Source organism: Lathamus discolor, chromosome 1 (assembly GCF_037157495.1).
Source record: "Lathamus discolor isolate bLatDis1 chromosome 1, bLatDis1.hap1, whole genome shotgun sequence".
Classification (NCBI taxonomy): domain Eukaryota; kingdom Metazoa; phylum Chordata; class Aves; order Psittaciformes; family Psittacidae; genus Lathamus; species Lathamus discolor.
Genome location: NC_088884.1, coordinates 121,534,264 through 121,552,237, shown reverse-complemented (window position 1 = coordinate 121,552,237; position 17,974 = coordinate 121,534,264). Strand labels below are relative to the sequence as shown.

Genomic DNA, 17,974 nt, shown 5'->3' with positions numbered 1-17,974 from the left:
GAAATTTGATAGATGTAAGAATAAGATACTACACAGGTACAAAATGAACTTCACAGACATACAAGGAGAACAACCATTTTCAAAACTTCATTGACTTTGCAGAGAATGCTTGTGAAAAAATGCTTTTATGATATTTTGTTTGAAACTTCTTTCAGAAAATTCTTTTTGTTATACATAGCATACTTGGAAGTTTCACTTAATAGCTGAATTCTGCCCTCCTGACCCCCAGCTCTGATGGCAGTGTGCCTAGCTGGGACAGGAAAACAGTTCACCTGCTTGGCTCCAGGGAGCTGGAAGCAGTGTGTGAGGAAGGGCACCATGAATCTGGCTGCCCTCCATGTCTGCAGGAGAGCTACCAAGGAATAGGAAGTCTAGTTTCCCCATCTGCCATGGATCAGTAGCTCTGGAGAGTATCTTTGAAACTAACCAGGCTGATAGTAAGCTGACAATACCACTAAATAAAATGTGCTAGGACCAATTTTCTCTCCCTGCGTTCAAAGCTCACAACCAAATGGCTGTCTTCTCACAAAATATAGGGAGGTCTTTCACAGACTATCCCAGGTCTATGCCACCCCCTGAGCTGTGCTCAGGCACTGCGTGAGACATACTGTTCAGCACAGAGGACAGCTGTGCTGGGGCCATTCTCACAAATCAGCAGGGAGGAAAGGCAAGTGCCAGTGCAAAGGCCGTGCTCTGGCGCTTCTCAGTAGCAGGGATAGAGGTTACAAACAAAGTTAATTTCATGGCTACCACCTAGCAGGGTCAGTGGTGACAAGGATCGAAAGAGAAGGGAGCAGTGACCTGTCTATGTGTATTCCCTGAGATTCTGACGCTTCCCAACCCCAAAGCCTGGTAGCAGCACAGCTTGCACAGCACACTCACACAGTCGCTGTTTTCTCCCAAATTAGGACATGAACGTTTTCTGAAAAACCTTGAAAATTCTTCTAAGTTATGCTTCCCACATGAAGTTCGTTAAGCTTCATACAAACTCTGTCAGCACATATATCTACAGCTCCTCAGCAGAGATATTTGCTAGATTACATACATCCGTTTGTACTCATCAAAATGACACGTGCAAACAAGTTCAAGGCAGGGATGCAACTGGATAAACTGATACCATACACAAACAAAAATGTGGTTCATCCTTCTTTCCTAGCAAATAGCTTGTTGTGTGGCTTTATTAGCTATGCCAAAGCCCTGTGGTATACTCTGCAAAACATTTAACTTCCTATTCCTAACACCTCAACAGCACCTCAACTCTATTTTAGTGTAAGCACTACATGGGTTTCAGTGACTGCAGGTGTTAGACACAAAGAAAAGTCTTAACCACATACCACAGTTTTCTTCGTCGGCCCGATTCCCGCAGTCATCCTCACCATTACAGTGAAGTTGTTGGGGCAAGCACTTTGTGATATTGCCACATGGAAAGTAGCCCAGGGGGCACATGATCCCAGCTCCAGAAACATGATCTTCCAAAGAGTCGCAGATAACTAAACAGAAGCAGAAAGAGCAAGCTTACTTTCAGATGCGCTCTTAATGTTGAAAGATCTTTGAGATTATGCTTTTATAAATACTCATTTGCATTCGAATGCAAATATCAAGTGATAAATACATATTAGCTCATTGGGCATGCAATTACAATAATATATTAAGTACTTGTTAACTTCTTGGCAAAAACCATATCAACAACTGATTAAAATTTGCTTTGATATAAAGTAACCAGGTAATGCCTCCCCATGTGTCCTAGCAATAGGATGGATATGCTAATGATACGAGACAACTGACCTAAGGCCACTATTTAAAAGGATAAATTTCACTTTGCACTAGAAATTAATTTATTGTAGCAACATACCAGATAAACTGTGCAGATATGGATTATATTAATTTGTGCTGCAATTTTACCCAGATGGATAAGCCCTTTTATCCAAAGTCAAAATTCTATGTTTTTAAATGTATTCCAATTTTAAAGCAATTACTAGATGTAAACTGATCAAGGATGAAAGAACAAGAAATGTAATATCAAATCCATGACACAGTTTTGCTGAAATAAGACGACATGAAGTTGCCATTATGAATCCTTTCGGAAGAGTTGTCAGCTTGGTCCAAAAAATTTGGAGATATTGTTCAGACTCTATGAGTCTAAAGTTTATGTACATCGATGCTGTTCTGTTAAACCATGCTTTATAGGAAGTAATTCCACAGGATACAGGGACTTCATTCAAGCTGTGCTGAGTGGAAAGGTATAGGAATGCTGATGAGCGACAGCCAGGGTAGCAGGAAGACTCAATTCTCTGTACTACAGCAGATCCCAGGTTGCAGACACATGGTGCCTTACCATCCCTCCAGTGCACCTGAGGGACAAATTCTGCCACCACCAATTTTTCCAGGGTAAGTGCAACTGATCTACTGCTTTGACTGCAGGGTGCCAACTCTGATTTCTTGTCGTACAAGATCAGCTTCTTCCCAGGAGCATACTACTGAAAGGGTTTTAAATTACTCTACAATGAATTTGTTCAGTCTCCAGTATATTGGAAATGGAGAAAAGCATCATCAGCACAGAATGTTGCCTAGTGTTCTTCATGTTCCCAAAGCTTCAGTAAGACTACCTAGTGAAGTATCATTCTGCAAGGGCCTGCTAATTCAGATTTTGAAGTACTTCCAAAAAGGAATATCACTTCCTCATTTTTATAGCTATCATTTGACTTAATGGATGCTGTCACAAAAGAAAAAGATAAAAATTGCAATACGTATTATATTTTAAGTTTCATTGCTGTCTTAGAGCTTGTGAAATACTCTACAAACTTCATAACCAGATGATTTTGAAAAGTTGATATGCTTTTATTCGCAACCGTATAACTTATGCAATTGCTCAGAGACTTCTTCCTTAGTTCCTTACCCCTCTTATGTGTGTAACCAAAATAAAGGCTACATTCTAATCCCAGGGTGAATTCACACTTGTATATCACACATAAACATCTCTACTGCTCTGTTCTTGTATTCAGAACATTATGCTTAACCTGTTCCACTCAAAAACAAGTAGCAAAATCATCTTATGTAGACTTAGTGTTAAGCAAACAGAGTATGTGCAGTACTTGGTGTCGAGCAAACAGAATATGTGCAGTACTTAGTGTCTAAAGTCTCTTGCTGCAGAAAGACAGATGTCACAGACCACTGGGGCTCCCTTCAGTGCAGTTATCTGTCATGACCTGAGTAACTACTGAAACACTTGGTAAAAGACAACAATCTGGAAAAACTAAACATAAATGGAAAAAACCCAACCACCAAACAATCCCTTACATTTTGTCAAGCTTTTTACCCTAAACATTAGAGATGTATTCAGACTGAGCTGAACTTTGGGCTTACAGGGGCTGATCTTTTACAGCTTAAATTTAAAATGATGGCCTTTCTCTTCTCACAGCACCATTCAATGCATTTCCATAGCATTTTCCAGAAATCATTATTATTTAGTCAAATAATATTAATCCCTGAGCTAATTAACTGATTTAATGTCACAGTTTAGAAATTCTTTGTAAAAGAGTACATAATCCTTTACTGTGTTTAATGTTTTGAATTCTCAATAAATTTATAGCCTTGATGATATCTATTCTGAATCCGCATTACTCAGTTTGTGCAATGTTGGATTACCCTGGCATGTAAATATCTGCCTGGGAAAGAGGATAACAAGGCATCAACACTTTACAGCTTCACCCTAGTTGAAAGCACTGGTCTTTGTCCATTGACTTGTTAACATCACTTTGTTTATGCAGTAAAAGACAGAAATTTGGACCCTACAGATTACAGGAGATTTATGAATGGAAAACCCCCAACCCTCTGAGGAAATATTTGGCAAAGCTGACAAAGGTAGAAGGAGATAAAACAATAAAATCCATTGTAAAATGTTAGATAATATTCAAGCAATTCTTTTTTGGATTAAGGAAATTAAAACTGTGTATTTTATATGAGGAAAATGAATAAAGATAACACTGCAACAAGAGCAGCAAATAACTATGCTTTATGTTTTGCAAATACAAACTTTATTGACACTGAAGTCTACCATGCCAAGATAATGATCTACCACACTATATTTGTGGTGCAGTACTAAAGGTGTCAACTCTTCTACCTGATATTGATTTTGCAGTATGAAAAATTGAACTGGTCTTCCAGTATCTTGTTCCATTGTCCATTATATTTTAGCAGCTAAATGTCCTGATAGAATAGCTTAAAAAAATATTGATGAATGATTATTTCATCATGTAATGTCACTGGATGTTCCACATCAGTGTTAAATCAAGAAGACTGAAGACTTTTTTAGTCCATAGGTTTTGTCGTTGTTCCATACACATATCAAGATGCAAATGCACCTTCATCCCTCAGTTCTCAAAAAGAAAACAAGAATTCACGTCATACACCTTTTAAGATTGTCCAGACCTGCTGCTTCAAGGCATTTATTGCTAAGTCAGGCATCTGTGATCTTTACTCTAACTTGAAGAAAATAGATAAATTCTTTCCTGTTAGTCTTTAAAATACAAGATTAATTTACCACTCCTTTCATTTTTTAAAGCAGCAAGAGCTGGGTTGTCATCTAGTATGAGATGGGAAGGCTTTTTCCTCTTGCATGAATGCAGAATCACTGGGGAAAGAACATGACAGCCCCTTTGTAAGCTCTCACAAAATGAAATCAAAAGAGAGAACACATTTGGGAAAGCCAAGAACAAGATATTCCCAGGAGAACATGGTTTTCTTTCCAACTAAATTGACTCATCAAGCTCAGTGTTTTTGTGCATTCTTTGAAAAATGGCACAAAGTTTTGGAAGCAGAGATGGGTCACAAATGCTGTTTGAGAAACCAAATAAGGGACATGGGCACTAGAAGAACACAAATTTAACTATTACTTGTAGCTTCCATAAAACAAGTGAATATGACTCTGTAATGGGAACAATACTGGGCTGATTAGACCAAGTCATAAGCAATTAAACTAATCAAAGCACCATTATTTATTGTTTGGTACTTGCTAGTCACAACAGCCTCGGCTGTATTGCACATAGGTTCAAATAAGGGTATATCATAAAACCAGGAAAATATTTGTATATTTTCAAAAATTTAGATCTCGTGAAGACCCATTGTCATGAGTCCAAAATGACTCTCAAATTCCATCAGCCAAATAAGCTAACATGTTTTTCTTTACTTTGGGAAAGTTCTCAGCTTAAAAGTACTGAGGCTGAGGAAAGCCAGCTGCTTTTAGAAAGAGTCCTTAGATGACAAGGACCAAGAATTGACCATGACACTGAATAATCCACCCTGTAAGTACCATGATGGAAAACTGTTTTACCTACAAAAGCCCTAGTTTTTCAGAGATACCAATGCAAATGCATGAAGTGGTGGGAGTTTTCCAGCCCTCTCATAACTTGTTTTAATTTGCCATACTTCTAGACACAGTAGGAAATGGGCTAGAGGAAGAGAAGAATGAAAATATTCATTTGAAATGCTTATTTTGAAACAGAATGTTTTCTTCAAATAAAACAAAATGAGTCAAAGGAAACACAAAAGTTAAAATCGATTTTGCCCATCACTTTTGTGCTAGCCTGAACACTTTAAGATGACAGTTGATTAAAACAGAATTCTCTTCTGTTGAAAGGTGTTTGGAGGGCACGTGAACTGGATTTGAAAAACTTTTGCCATAATGTAGAGGAGGAGATCTCGCAGGCCTGTAACCTTTATTTTCAAGTATAAATCATCAGAACAAGGCTAAAAAACAAGTTTATAATTATGAATTCCTTTAACTTAAAACATAGATACTTGATGATTTACAAAGAATAATAGTGACAAATGGTTGACTAACTGGGATCAGAAGCATTTTAATCAACACATAAAGAAAAAAAACCCCAAAAAGATATAACATCTTGAAAAGATCTTGTTGTTTTGGAAATAATTTGTTGGCTGAATTTGTCCAATAATATTTAGAAATGAATAATATTTAGTTCAATCTTATGTTAATTTTTCTGGGGTTTTTTTTCCTGAATTATTCAGCTTCTCCTCACTAAACAAGGGAACTTTGGAGCAATTTATGACAAAACTTGTAGCCCAAAATAGACCTTGCTTTAGTGATGAGAGATAACATTAATCCTTGAGGCAAAGCATCAGTGGCTTAAAAGATTCAAGCATTTGTACAAGATCCCCATGGGAGTACAATTATACTGTTATCACTACATTGCCTTTACAGCAGTTTGATCCTTTCCTCCTTTGCTAATTGTTCAGCCCTGATGTCTGTAGCATTTTCTAAATATCTGTGTAGCACATGCATTTTTATATTACTCTATATTTTATTGGGTGAAAATGGCAGTGTCATTTATTCAGAATTCCAAAGGGTTACGACAGCTTCATTTCTAAAATGTTAGCAATTTAAAAAATTTTGGATGTTGCTTTTGAAACCAGAATTATATTTTCAGTTTTGTTTGCATTACATTTCTCTTTAGTAGACCATATTTTATGTTTTAAGAATATGTAGTAAACACATAAGTTTATGAGTGACTATATAAAATGTTTGCTTTCATTAAACACAATATACTACAAAATATTTTAGCACAAAAGGTGTATATGACTTGCTAATCTTGTCATTATCCTGGATCTTAATCTCACCTTGTACTTTTATGTCTGGCTGTGGATTTCACAGTGCTTCCATTTCAGAAGTGTTTTCTAAAGCAGAAAATTTGTACTATCTTTTTGAAAATATAGATGCCAATCTTATAACAACACTACTGAAGTTAGTTATCAGTTATGCTACAGATAATTTAGTCTAATTAATCCAGCTACAGTGCTAGAAGATCTTCTTTGTATAACTGCCAGATAAATCTACTTCAGGGCCAGAAACTACCAGTAGAGCAATTCAGACTGGTCATGTGGCACCTTGCCAAAGGATTTGGCTCTTATACCTTTTACTAATTTGTCTTTTTGTTCTGCTTACACAGAACTTAGAATAAAGAGATTCTGATGAACAGAAAGAGCTGAAAGAGATAATATTATTTGGAAAAGCCCCTATACGTACTATAATGAATTTTGTCTGGAAACTCAATTTTTATAGCGCATTCCCAGAGGATCCGCTACAAAATAGTTCAGCAAAATGTCTAAGACACAAATTAATGAGCAGGGACAAGCCTTTTTGGCATCCCTCTTCCCCTTTTCTTCCTCTCCCCACATACACAGAATGTAAATAATATCTGAGTATTATAAGTTCTATCTCTATATTCTGACATGATTTCCAATAGAAAATAAAATCACCTAGGCTTTCCTTTGCCCTAGTGTTGTTTTGCATTGGTGTAATTCCTTTGATTTCATTAATTTCTTTTTCAAAGCAATGCAATATCAAGTCTAAAGCTGGACACATGAAAAGCTAGAGTTTTGTTTTGGTGGCGTTAGATATAGAACAAAAAATGAAGGCACCAAGGTAAAGGTGTTAAATACACAGTACTAGGCAGTACCATCCCACCTGAAAGGCCCAGAAAGGCAGTGATTAGCCATTAAAATCAAGGAAATCCCCTCTCACAGGAGCTGATTCTTCTTCACTGAGGCCTCCACTTGGGATGGTTCTTTGAGCCTCAAAGATAAAAGAACTCTGTTTAAAATAATAATTTAATTTCCTTCTTTGAAACAGCACATTTGTAAGTTAATGATTTGAAGACATGAATAAAAAAAAATAAAATAAAGAAATCTCAAACTTCCCACCAGGAGTGGCATTTTTTCATGTTTCATAATCCTAGAGGAAAAAAGTTTCATATATAGTAGTACTTGCCATGTATCTTATATTGATTTTTCTGTCTCATAACACACTTAGTAGTAACCCAATGAAGTTGCTTGGTTTTCTTTAATTCTGAGCAATCAAATAATTTAAAATGCACTTTAGCCAAGAGGATCAAGGACAACTGGTTATCAATAAATTAGTGCCCCTCGAGCAACAATCATTCATCGCATCTGAGTTTCAAAGCAATATGACAATAGAGTTTACAGTAAAGTTCACTTCAGACTTGATGCTTTGCACAATGTAACCCAGTCAGCCATATGTAAAGTAAGCAAAAGTGAAACACTTATGAGTGAGAACTAAATTATATACATTGACAAACAACAGACATTTGTAATATGTGTCTTAAGTTTCCATGGAGAAAAGGCAGATTTAAGTCACTTTCATGACACAATACCATATAGAGAAGAGGAGTTTGTGTTTGTGCATGGAAGTAAAAAGAAATCCAGGAGCTAAGACAGACTATAGTTGTAGCAAAGCACTAAGAAAAAGCTGCAGTGAAAAAGAGAGTGAAATTAGACAGGCAGCAACAGCGAAATTAGTTGCTGATATTCTACTTGTATGATGTTCTGAGAATGCATTATTTGTAAATGAGCAGAACAGCAAAGAATTACTTGACTATCATTGACTTCTCGTAACAGAAAAACTATAAGATTAAGCAAAGTAACACTTTGCCTAGCTTTTCTTAGATCAAAAAGGGCAAAACTCTCTTCCTGTCTCCCCCCAAGTTTCATGACTTAGCTGTAACTTCTGTCACACTGACTTCAGAATGCTCTTGTGACAGGGGAAAAAAAGACAACAAAACACTGATGACTGATAGGAAAACAGATTTGAGAACAGGCAGCCCAACCCAGGGCTGAGGAAAAGAACCTGAAGGGGGGCAGTGGGAGATTTTATTTTCTCTTTCTCCATCTTCTTTTATTCTTTAGTCTCTTATTTTGCTACTGAATTGCTTGAACTAAGCAAGCTGCAATATTTGTCCTCTTTACCCAAGTAACAGAATCTTAAATAAATCTTTGTAAAACACTCTCAGGTGATCTTTTCCTATGCAACACTTCAGGGAGAGAAGTGGAATAAACTGTTTTGTGAGCCCTAATATTTGAAATATGACACAATCTATTTTTTTCATACACTGCGCCTTTAATAAAGGCTGAAAGGATTTTAATGATCATTCTTACAATGTAACTAAGCCAGCATAATACAAAATGAAGCTTGAAGCATACTAAAGATCAGTTTTGTAACAATATAGTATTTCTTGATGAGCCCAAGATAGGATTACTTGATACATTTTATTTATGCACTTTTGTTGCCAAGAACCATTTATAACTATCAAGGATTTAAATTTTGCATAGAACTACAAGTTCAAATCTGGGAGGTTGCTTTGCCCTACAAATCTGTGAGATTCCACCATCCTCAAGTGTTATAAAAATAGAACCCACTGTTGTTCTGTTTTGAAGTAATATAATTTGAAAGTATTTTAGAGGTCTTTTTTTTTTTCCCCTGAGAGCTTATGGGACTATTGTGTGAAAAATCAGTTTGAAGGCACTGTGCTTAAATAAATACATCTGAATATTTGGTTCAATTTAAAAACCACAAGTTTTCCAATACCTACTGTATTATACTATGAGTAAACATAACTCACAGCTATAAATTGTGACACGCCAGTTAAAGTGCCATAAAACAGAAATTATCTCAAGCTAATAGGATTTTTGACTTTCCTAGTGTGAATAATGTTTGCTGCTTGAACCACGATTGGAGACATCTGGCTTATTGCTTCTTTTGCAGGTTATATAAATGTGTGCATGCAGATTGAGAGTTATAGATTTTAAGATGATAACTTCCACATTTTATACAATTATTAGTGTATATAAAGAAATGTTGCACAGCAGAACATAGGTTTAAATTACCTGGGTATTAATTTTCCCAACTAAGTTAGAAAAGATAGAAACTATATTCAGAAGTTTTTCTCTGCATTTAGATGCAGCTAAACAGTACATTTGCATGGATTACTGATGGATTTTGCCTCCACATGGTCTATAGCTCCTCCCTTTCTTCCTTTTGACCCCACTCCAGCTAAATCAACCCATGATGATGCACGTGCCTGCCATTGAGTGTGTTCTCATTGTTAACAGGTGAAACCATGCTCTGTATAAGCAAATACCTATAACCTAACCAGTGAAGACGCATTAAATATTCTTAGCTCCTAATGCTTCTAATGCTGCCTTACGTAAAATGTACAAGATGTTGCTGGACATGTCCACAGAGCAAATCTTAGAATTTCACATCTAACTACGCATTTTGTTGTGATACCTTATTTCAATAAAAGGGTAATTCCTAAAAACGCAATTATACCAAAATAACATTTTTTGTAACTTACAAGATCATATCCCAGCACTTAAAACTGGTAATTTAAAATATTGGTAATATTCTCCAAAGCCGCACATCCATAAACACAAGAACTATTTCTGTGGGCAAGAAACCAATCTGGTTAAAAAATGATGTGAAAGCAGCGAATATGTAAATGATTTAAAAAAAGAAAAAATACAAATAAAATCAAATAATGATGAAAACTAAAAATGTGTAGGTGAGCAGGCTAGAGAAATAATCAGCACTTATTAGAAAAAATAGTTATTTTAAAAAACATATTAAGAAAAAGAAGACCCTCATGTGACATACAACTGTTAGGAGTGTAAAAAAGCCCAACTATTTAATACCCATTTCTGATATGTATTTGAAAAGGAGAGGTTTTATCCTTTCTGCATGATGCTGAAAAATCTCTTCCGAAGATTTAGCAGCATTTCTAAATTAAAATATTTTCAAACCAGCCACAGGAGGGATTTGCATGGAATGAGCCGAGAAGCACTTTGAAACTAATGTTATGATACAACAGGTTTTGAAATATGAAAAAAATACCAAAAGAACTAGAAGCTTGCAGTGTTATTTCAATACCAGAACAGAATGAAAGTGCCTGAAAACCAGTGTCTGTAGTTCCTAGGTGAGACAGTTAATTCACATGTTTTAACATGGAATTGAAGACCAGAAAATGACGTCTGGAAGTGTCTTTTCATCTTTGTCAACTGTATTACTATTAACTTCTCTAGACTAATCAAGGCATTTCACCTACAATAACATGGTTTTAAAATTCATTTCTCCCATACAGTGCAAACTTTGGTTTTAACTAAGTTGTGGCCAGAACTTGATGTTTGATTAAAGGATGGTGTTCTTAGTAGCTAATTCCAAAGAAGGTGTGGTCTGTTGCTATCTCACCTATTTTTGAATTTCATATATATATATATATACATATATATATATATATATATATCTATCTATCTCAGTTTTTTAATAGCAACTGAAAATCAAACAGAAAAAAAAAATGAAATTCTAATTAAAAGAACACCACCAGAAGCTTTCCAAGCACTGTGCCTTTCCCTCCCAGGTTCAGCACAACACTGACACTCAGCTCTATGATGGGAAAAAGACTTATTTCCCAGATCAATTCGGTGCTTTTATTTTCTTTGCAGAACAGAGGAGAAAGATGCAATGTTCACCTGCTTTGACAAACCTACTCATATCTTAGAGTTTCAGTCACTGCGCAGCCTCTGCCATTTGCAGTGCTGCAGTGGCCCTTGCTCTGCTCTGGAAGATATAATTACTTGACTGAGAGTGAACATTTTGACCAAATTTGACCAAATAAAGCCTCAGGAGTAGAGAGTGCCCTAGTGGAACACAATGACCTGTGGTATAAAGGGATGAGTGATTTAACGTCCTCTCTGGATAAACTCTGCTAAGTCATCTCACATTCGTAAGTCCTTCAGGATCAGCTGCCGGTGGGCTCTTCCTCTCCAGAGCCTGCCCACCTTCTTCCCCTACCATTATGTATACAGGGACAAATTGCCCTCCCAGGGCCAAAGCTGGTGGCTCCAGAGACTCATTCAAACCCATGTTTTCCCCTCAGTCATTCTTCCTGGTATCTGTATGTCTCCCTGCCCCACAAGTCAACTGCATGCTGGATCCCCCATGAGCACCAAGGGCACCACAGCAGGTAGTGAGCATAATATTCTGCATTGCCTCCTTGCATATACAAAGTCACTTTACGTGTGACACCAGTTGTTAGCATCATACATTCAAATTCTGTCACAGATCTTTAAATTGCATACATTTCTGTAATCACTCCCCCATACAATACTACAGGCATTTTACCTACACTTTGACTAGTCTTCTAATGGATTACTGACATCCTGCTGCTTAGTCTATAGTCTAACCACTTAAAAGCTACAGTATTACAGTCCCCATTTGTTCAGCCATAAGCCTACAATAATTAGACTTCCCATTTTTAAATCCTCACAGATTGCTTAGATTACAGTTTAGAATATGGTATTATTGCTCAGATGGGGAGCCGAGACATTAACATATCTATGGTGAGTGTTTCTGGCAATTTTAGGTTTCTACTTTCAGAATCAGCTTCACAGATTAGTTAAAGTACAGCTTTTACAGATTTCAAGTGTCAGCTGTGAAATGAACGCTGCCACGTCAGGATGATCAAGACAAAAAAAATCTAGAAAACCTGCCATATAATTATTATCAATTTACAAAGTATTTAGAGCATCACTGTCTGGGGCAAGAAACAGGAACAGAAATCAGTTTCCCCCCCGGTAGAGTTCAGTTACTTTCATCACACAGCCATCAATTTGAAATTCCCAGCTTCACTCACAATTTATCTTCCACAACAAATGACTAAAGGGTCACGCAGGCAGCATAATTCACTGTTTCTGATTCGTTCTTCAAATGCAGTATACAAAGCACAAGTCTTTGTGGAGCTATATCCTGAAGAAAACATAGTATGTGCACATAGGTCAAATAAAGATTGCATCCTTTATTTCAATTCCTAAGCACTGAGTTTCCAAAATTAATAAAGTTTTTTGATATAAGTAACATCCCAGATTATTAAAGGAGGAAGTCAATTTTCTACTGAAATTTCACACCACCATGTAGCATCATTAGTTCAGGACGTTTAGCTCTTCAGACCTTTAGTGTCTAAGAGGGTAGAGTGGTCCGACAACATTAATTACCATCCATTTGGGAGAAGTGTTAAGGAGAAGGGAGTATTTTGCAAGGACGCAATAAGCAACAGGACAATCTTGAGCTTCCTTCCAGCTTTGTAGCATAGTGCTCACCCACACCAAGCACAGCTCTTTTTCTGGTCAGTCTCATCTTTTCCTTGCCCTGGCTGCTTAACCTCACGTCCATCCTTTCTTGCCTAATCACTAGCTGCTTCCCACCCTCTCATCCCCTTCTGTCCATGTAGGGTCCTAGCTCTGGTTTCATCATCCTCTGACTTTATTCTTTAGACATTCTCCACTCTCAGATCTCCTTGTCCTCCTCTAGTTGCCTGCTGGCTCCCTCTCACACATTCCTTTCCTCAGTCTCTATCCTCCAAGACTAATAGACTTTCTGATCTCCATTGTCCCTCTCAATGCCTTGACTCATTTGCTTCAAAGTCTGATTTGATGGCTTCAGACTATGGGACACACGGCACCACCAGGAAACCTTCACTGGTGACGGTTCCTCTGATGGGATTCCTGCTGGCTTCTAGCATCCAGGAACATCCATTAGAGAAGGTTAATTTTTATGCTACTGCAACTAGGCTTGAACAGACTCATTAGCTCTAGTGGGATGGTCTGTCAGAGGACTTTCTCTCAGACACAGTGATTTCATGGAGGAAAGCACAGAAGTACTTATGCCTTTAAGAAAAGCCATTGCTTAAAACAAGATTCCCAGAATCCTTCAACATCGTCAAAGTACAAATTCCTCAATTTAGGAAAAACTGAAATTATTTAGGTATATTTTGTCTTCTTGCTCCAAATGACTTAAAGTCCATATTGCATATAAAATTTCAGAGCAAATGGTTCAAGTCTGGTAGAGTTGCTATAAACAGTCGAGACAGGTTTGCAAGTTGGACAGCCCCTGGTGTCACCCAATGGAGGGGTGAAATCACCTTTGCCCATGCAGCAATTGCAAGAAACCCAGCCTGAACAGGTGGCAATGATCTACCTTTCAGAGCTTAAGTTTATTTTTGCATTGATTTTTCACTACCTCCTAACTGACATTAAAGGGAATTTTCCTCAGGAAATCTAGTTGAACTTCATCCCTGATTGTCTGCAAAGATTTTTTTTGTTGCTGTATGCATAGATGTACACGACACACATTATTCTTCTAGCCACAGGGAAGCCAGTCAGATGAATGCCCAAATTAAACAGAACAAAAGAAATAACCCCAAATTATTGTTACACGATGGTAATTTAAGCTTGGGCAAAGGCTGACTTAATTTAACTTTCCCATTTGCAAACCTGGAAGGGATCTTAAAATTTGTTACAACTACATAAACAAGAGCAGTTTCCTGCAAAATCATGAACTTACACTTCAAACAATTCAGGAAGGTCTCTTTCCTTTTACCTTTGGCAGAAAGAATTTAGTATAAGATGTCTTGGCCTTGGGAACAGCTGCCACATGCATGCAGCACCACAAGGGCTAGCAAGTTTCTAATGGTTTTAAGACAGTTTTCCTTGGCATTTTGAAGTGAGCTTAAGGGAAGGAAAAAATATATATCTGAGGGGAAGAAAAGAAAGAGGAGGGAAGGGGAACTGTAGGTACAGGCAGAAATAGGACTGGAAAACTTCAGGTAGGGGCACAGAGCATACAGGGTTAAAATAGCAGCCACAATTGTTTTCCACGAGAAGCCTGCCAAATCTCTGTTGGAATTCAGTTTGAATAGTTTTATATACAAATGTTCTGTTTTTCCTAATGATTGATTAATGAATTGTTTGAGAGTCTGGCACTTAGCCAAAGTCCAGAAGGACAAAATCTTTTTTGTCTACAGAGAGCTAATCAAAGCGACTCTAAAGACACAAATATACACTATAGTTGTTGCAGCGATTACAGCTGATTATTTTACTAAGAGAAAAGATGTGGCCGCAGCCAGTGCAATGCCAGCCACATGCTTATGTGTCCTGCTAGCTTCACAAGGGGGTGAGCCACCCAGGCAGATGTTTATCCTGACTACCCATTCAATGCTGCCAGTTAAACAACCAGAGTGTGACATTTACATTTGTCCATGTTACAGTTGATGCTGCTGCACTGGTGAAAACTATGGTACATATGCTGCTTTGTTTCTAAAGAAACCTTCTACCTGGAATAATATAATCCACATGAGAAGCAGTAAAGTAGTTGCTGAGTTGCTGCTGCATAAAAGGCGTGATTATTTGGATTAGCTTGATTATTTGGATTTTGGAAGGAAAGGTTTTCGTATAAAAAGATTTAATCAAGAATTTGAAGGAAGACAGTAAAATGAAAGAGCTACTGGAGTTATATTTGTGCAGCTTTAGTTGTTGAGTGGAAAACCATACAGATGTAGATTGGATGGGTATGGATGGGTGAGGCAAGAGTAGTTTTTTTTACACTAGGTATTTCTCATTTTAATTTTTAAACAATTAGGAGCATCTGAGTGTTGTAGAAATAAAATCCACAGCAAAAACGCCCCACCTCCCCCAACAAAACCCTGCAGCTGAACTTCTAACAGTCTATAAACAACAAACCCAATTTCTAGGTACAGCTATACTTACTCCAGGAGTGTTTGCTTTATTATCAGCTAGTGTAAAAACACCAACAAAGGTTAAATCAATTGTGCAGATGAAATCAGCCAACTTGGAGATGTGGTTATGCTTCAGATTGGTGGCTAAAACTGAAAGGCAGTGATGCTATGCACTGTGCACTGACTGAGGTTAGGAGAAATGGCACTAAACAGGAACTGTTTCTGGGGGAAAACAGTACTAGTAGGCAGCAGAGACTCCAGGCATGCCAGTGCTTTAATCTGCGAGTGCACTGTTCCTCTCTTTAACCAATGTAGATGAGCCATATGGTTTTCTTGTAAATGTTATAACATGCTACATATGTTGAACCAATGAACACCTAAAAAGGCAACGGCCATCATAACTGTAATACTAGAAGGCCTTTAGTCATTCACAGTTCTCATCTGCCATCCTATTTTGCAATATGCTTTAATGTATTTTGATACGTTTCATAAATCCCACAGCTGAGATGAATTTAACCCAGTAGAAATTATACCAACAATGATTTGCACATCTTGTATGAATGTTTCAAGATTTTACTGTTTTGGTTTAAAAACAGTAATAGGAAAGGCTTAATCTGTTGAAATCTTTTAGCTTTTATTATGCGTAACTCGAAGTACTAGCTTTAAATATTGGATTATTGCTCATGGATAACACGGTTGTGTATGAAGGCAGACTTTGCTCACAGGCTTGATAAGATGTCATTATCATAGCCTTCTTAATTCCAGATTAACTAATAGCACTGTTTTTTTTTACACTGGCAGCTCACATATTACATATTCCTCCAAACATCATAGAACTGCTTAGAGTTTTTCCCCAGATTTAACTAAGATTTGAAACTGTAAAAATAACTGTAAGTGGAGCTCTATTTCCCAAACTCCTCAGGAGGGCAATATCCCTTACAAAACTTATGCTAAGCAGCAGAGTAAGCACACATAAACTCAAAAAGGTTTAATTTAAAAGCAGGAGAGAGAACAAGCTGCTGCTCAATACAGAAGGTGGTAGCAGAATTCAACCTTATGCTCCTATTAGTTTAGCAAAACACTTGTTATTGCAAAAGGTGGCTATTTCACTATTGTATTGATGTTGCACAAAAAGAGGCAAATTTTAACATGAAATTACAACTAGAGAAAATTATAGCCATTAGGAAAATCCAACCTACAGATCACTATCAGCAGCTTCATAGCGACAGCTTTACCCAAGTCCAAAGCAGCACTTACAGACAGGGTACTCAAATGAAATGAAGAAAACATTATTAAAGTAAGCAGAAGGTCAGGTGTAGCTACCACCACACTGAAGTGATTTGCACCCGAAAGAAAACTTCAGTCTCCATCTTGCAAGCTGTATTGTCTATCATGCTGAATAAGAGGGTAAAAATTCCTGTTACCTGACCACAATTTACTTTTTGAGAGCTACAGTACCACTACAAACTACTGAGTCTGAAAGGTGGATTTCAGGGCATCTGAAACGAGGCAGTTCTATATGTGCCTTCATTAAATATTTACAGCAAGCATTTATGCAATGTTTAAAATGGTTCTTATTTTTTAATTTCAGCTCATAACTGTTCATAGTAACTCTCAAATCATTAAGTAAAAATAAATCGAATCCCTACACGTAGCTAGTAACCTTGAGAGACTGCATTACAGTCTCGAATCATTACATTGATTCGATCAAAGAATGATTGCCATGAAGAACTGTAAAATAACACTGAGATACCAGTTTTTAAAAGATCCACAACTGAAGTTTATCAGCTATCTGCTTTGCAATGTTCAAAACGAGAAAAAGAGCCAGGTACACTTACCCTTCGTACCAATAAGCAAGAACATATAGAAGAAGCATTCGGATGTCATATCTGTCCTTCAGCAATTCAATGAATGCAGTCAGTGAACGTTGTCCCTTAAATCACACACTAGCCAGTGCGCTGCTCGAACAGTCTGCTTCTGACAGCCTTCAGCAGTGCAAGAAGCAAACTCCCTTCTCTCCCCTGCCTTCCTCCCTTATTCTCCTTTGCACTAGGTCTCCCTCTCTCCCCCTCTCTGGCACACACATACGGAAGTTTCCTGGATCACACTGGCTCCTCAGGCTCTCCCTTACAGAATGGGGTCTACTCTGCGGTAGGCAAAGGCTGGTCTGTGTGTGCGGACACAGATATGCCCCAAGGAAAGCTGCTGCTGCACGAAACACAGCCAGGTCTAGAGAACTGACATCAATGCTCTATTCTGTCCATTCTGCTCCCACTTCCCCCCCTTTCTTTTTCCTTGTCTCAATACTGTAAGAGGCCTGAAAAGTACAGTTTTATTTAGGCAAATGTGTTTGAAAATAAACATCTGCTAGAGTTTAGATAAAAAGGGTGGTTTCTCAAGTAAGGGGGAGTGAAATTTATGAACACAGTCTCTCTGTAGCATTCTGATCACTTACTGAAATACAGAAAAATGCACAATTTAACTTCTTTCCAGTAACAATATATCACTATTTTTACATATTAATCACTCTTCAATATTAATGATAAAGAAATCATTCTGAAAGAGCAAAAGAGGATGTTCCAAAGCATATACAG

General features: G+C 37.4%; 1 protein-coding gene across 2 annotated transcripts in view; it reads right to left on the bottom strand.

Annotated features, from left to right (window-relative positions):
- RXFP1 (relaxin family peptide receptor 1) overlaps positions 1-17,644 on the bottom strand; it is a 47,779-nt gene extending 30,135 nt beyond the window's left edge. For both annotated transcript variants that reach the window (XM_065693669.1, XM_065693679.1), the window contains exons 1-2: positions 17,219-17,644; positions 1,335-1,490 (exon numbers count right to left, since the gene is read on the bottom strand). In XM_065693669.1, the coding sequence (XP_065549741.1) occupies positions 1,335-1,490; positions 17,219-17,267 (205 nt within the window). In that variant the 5' untranslated portion in view covers positions 17,268-17,644. The remainder of the gene's footprint in view (positions 1-1,334; positions 1,491-17,218) is intronic.
- Between the last annotated feature and the right edge of the window lie 330 nt (positions 17,645-17,974).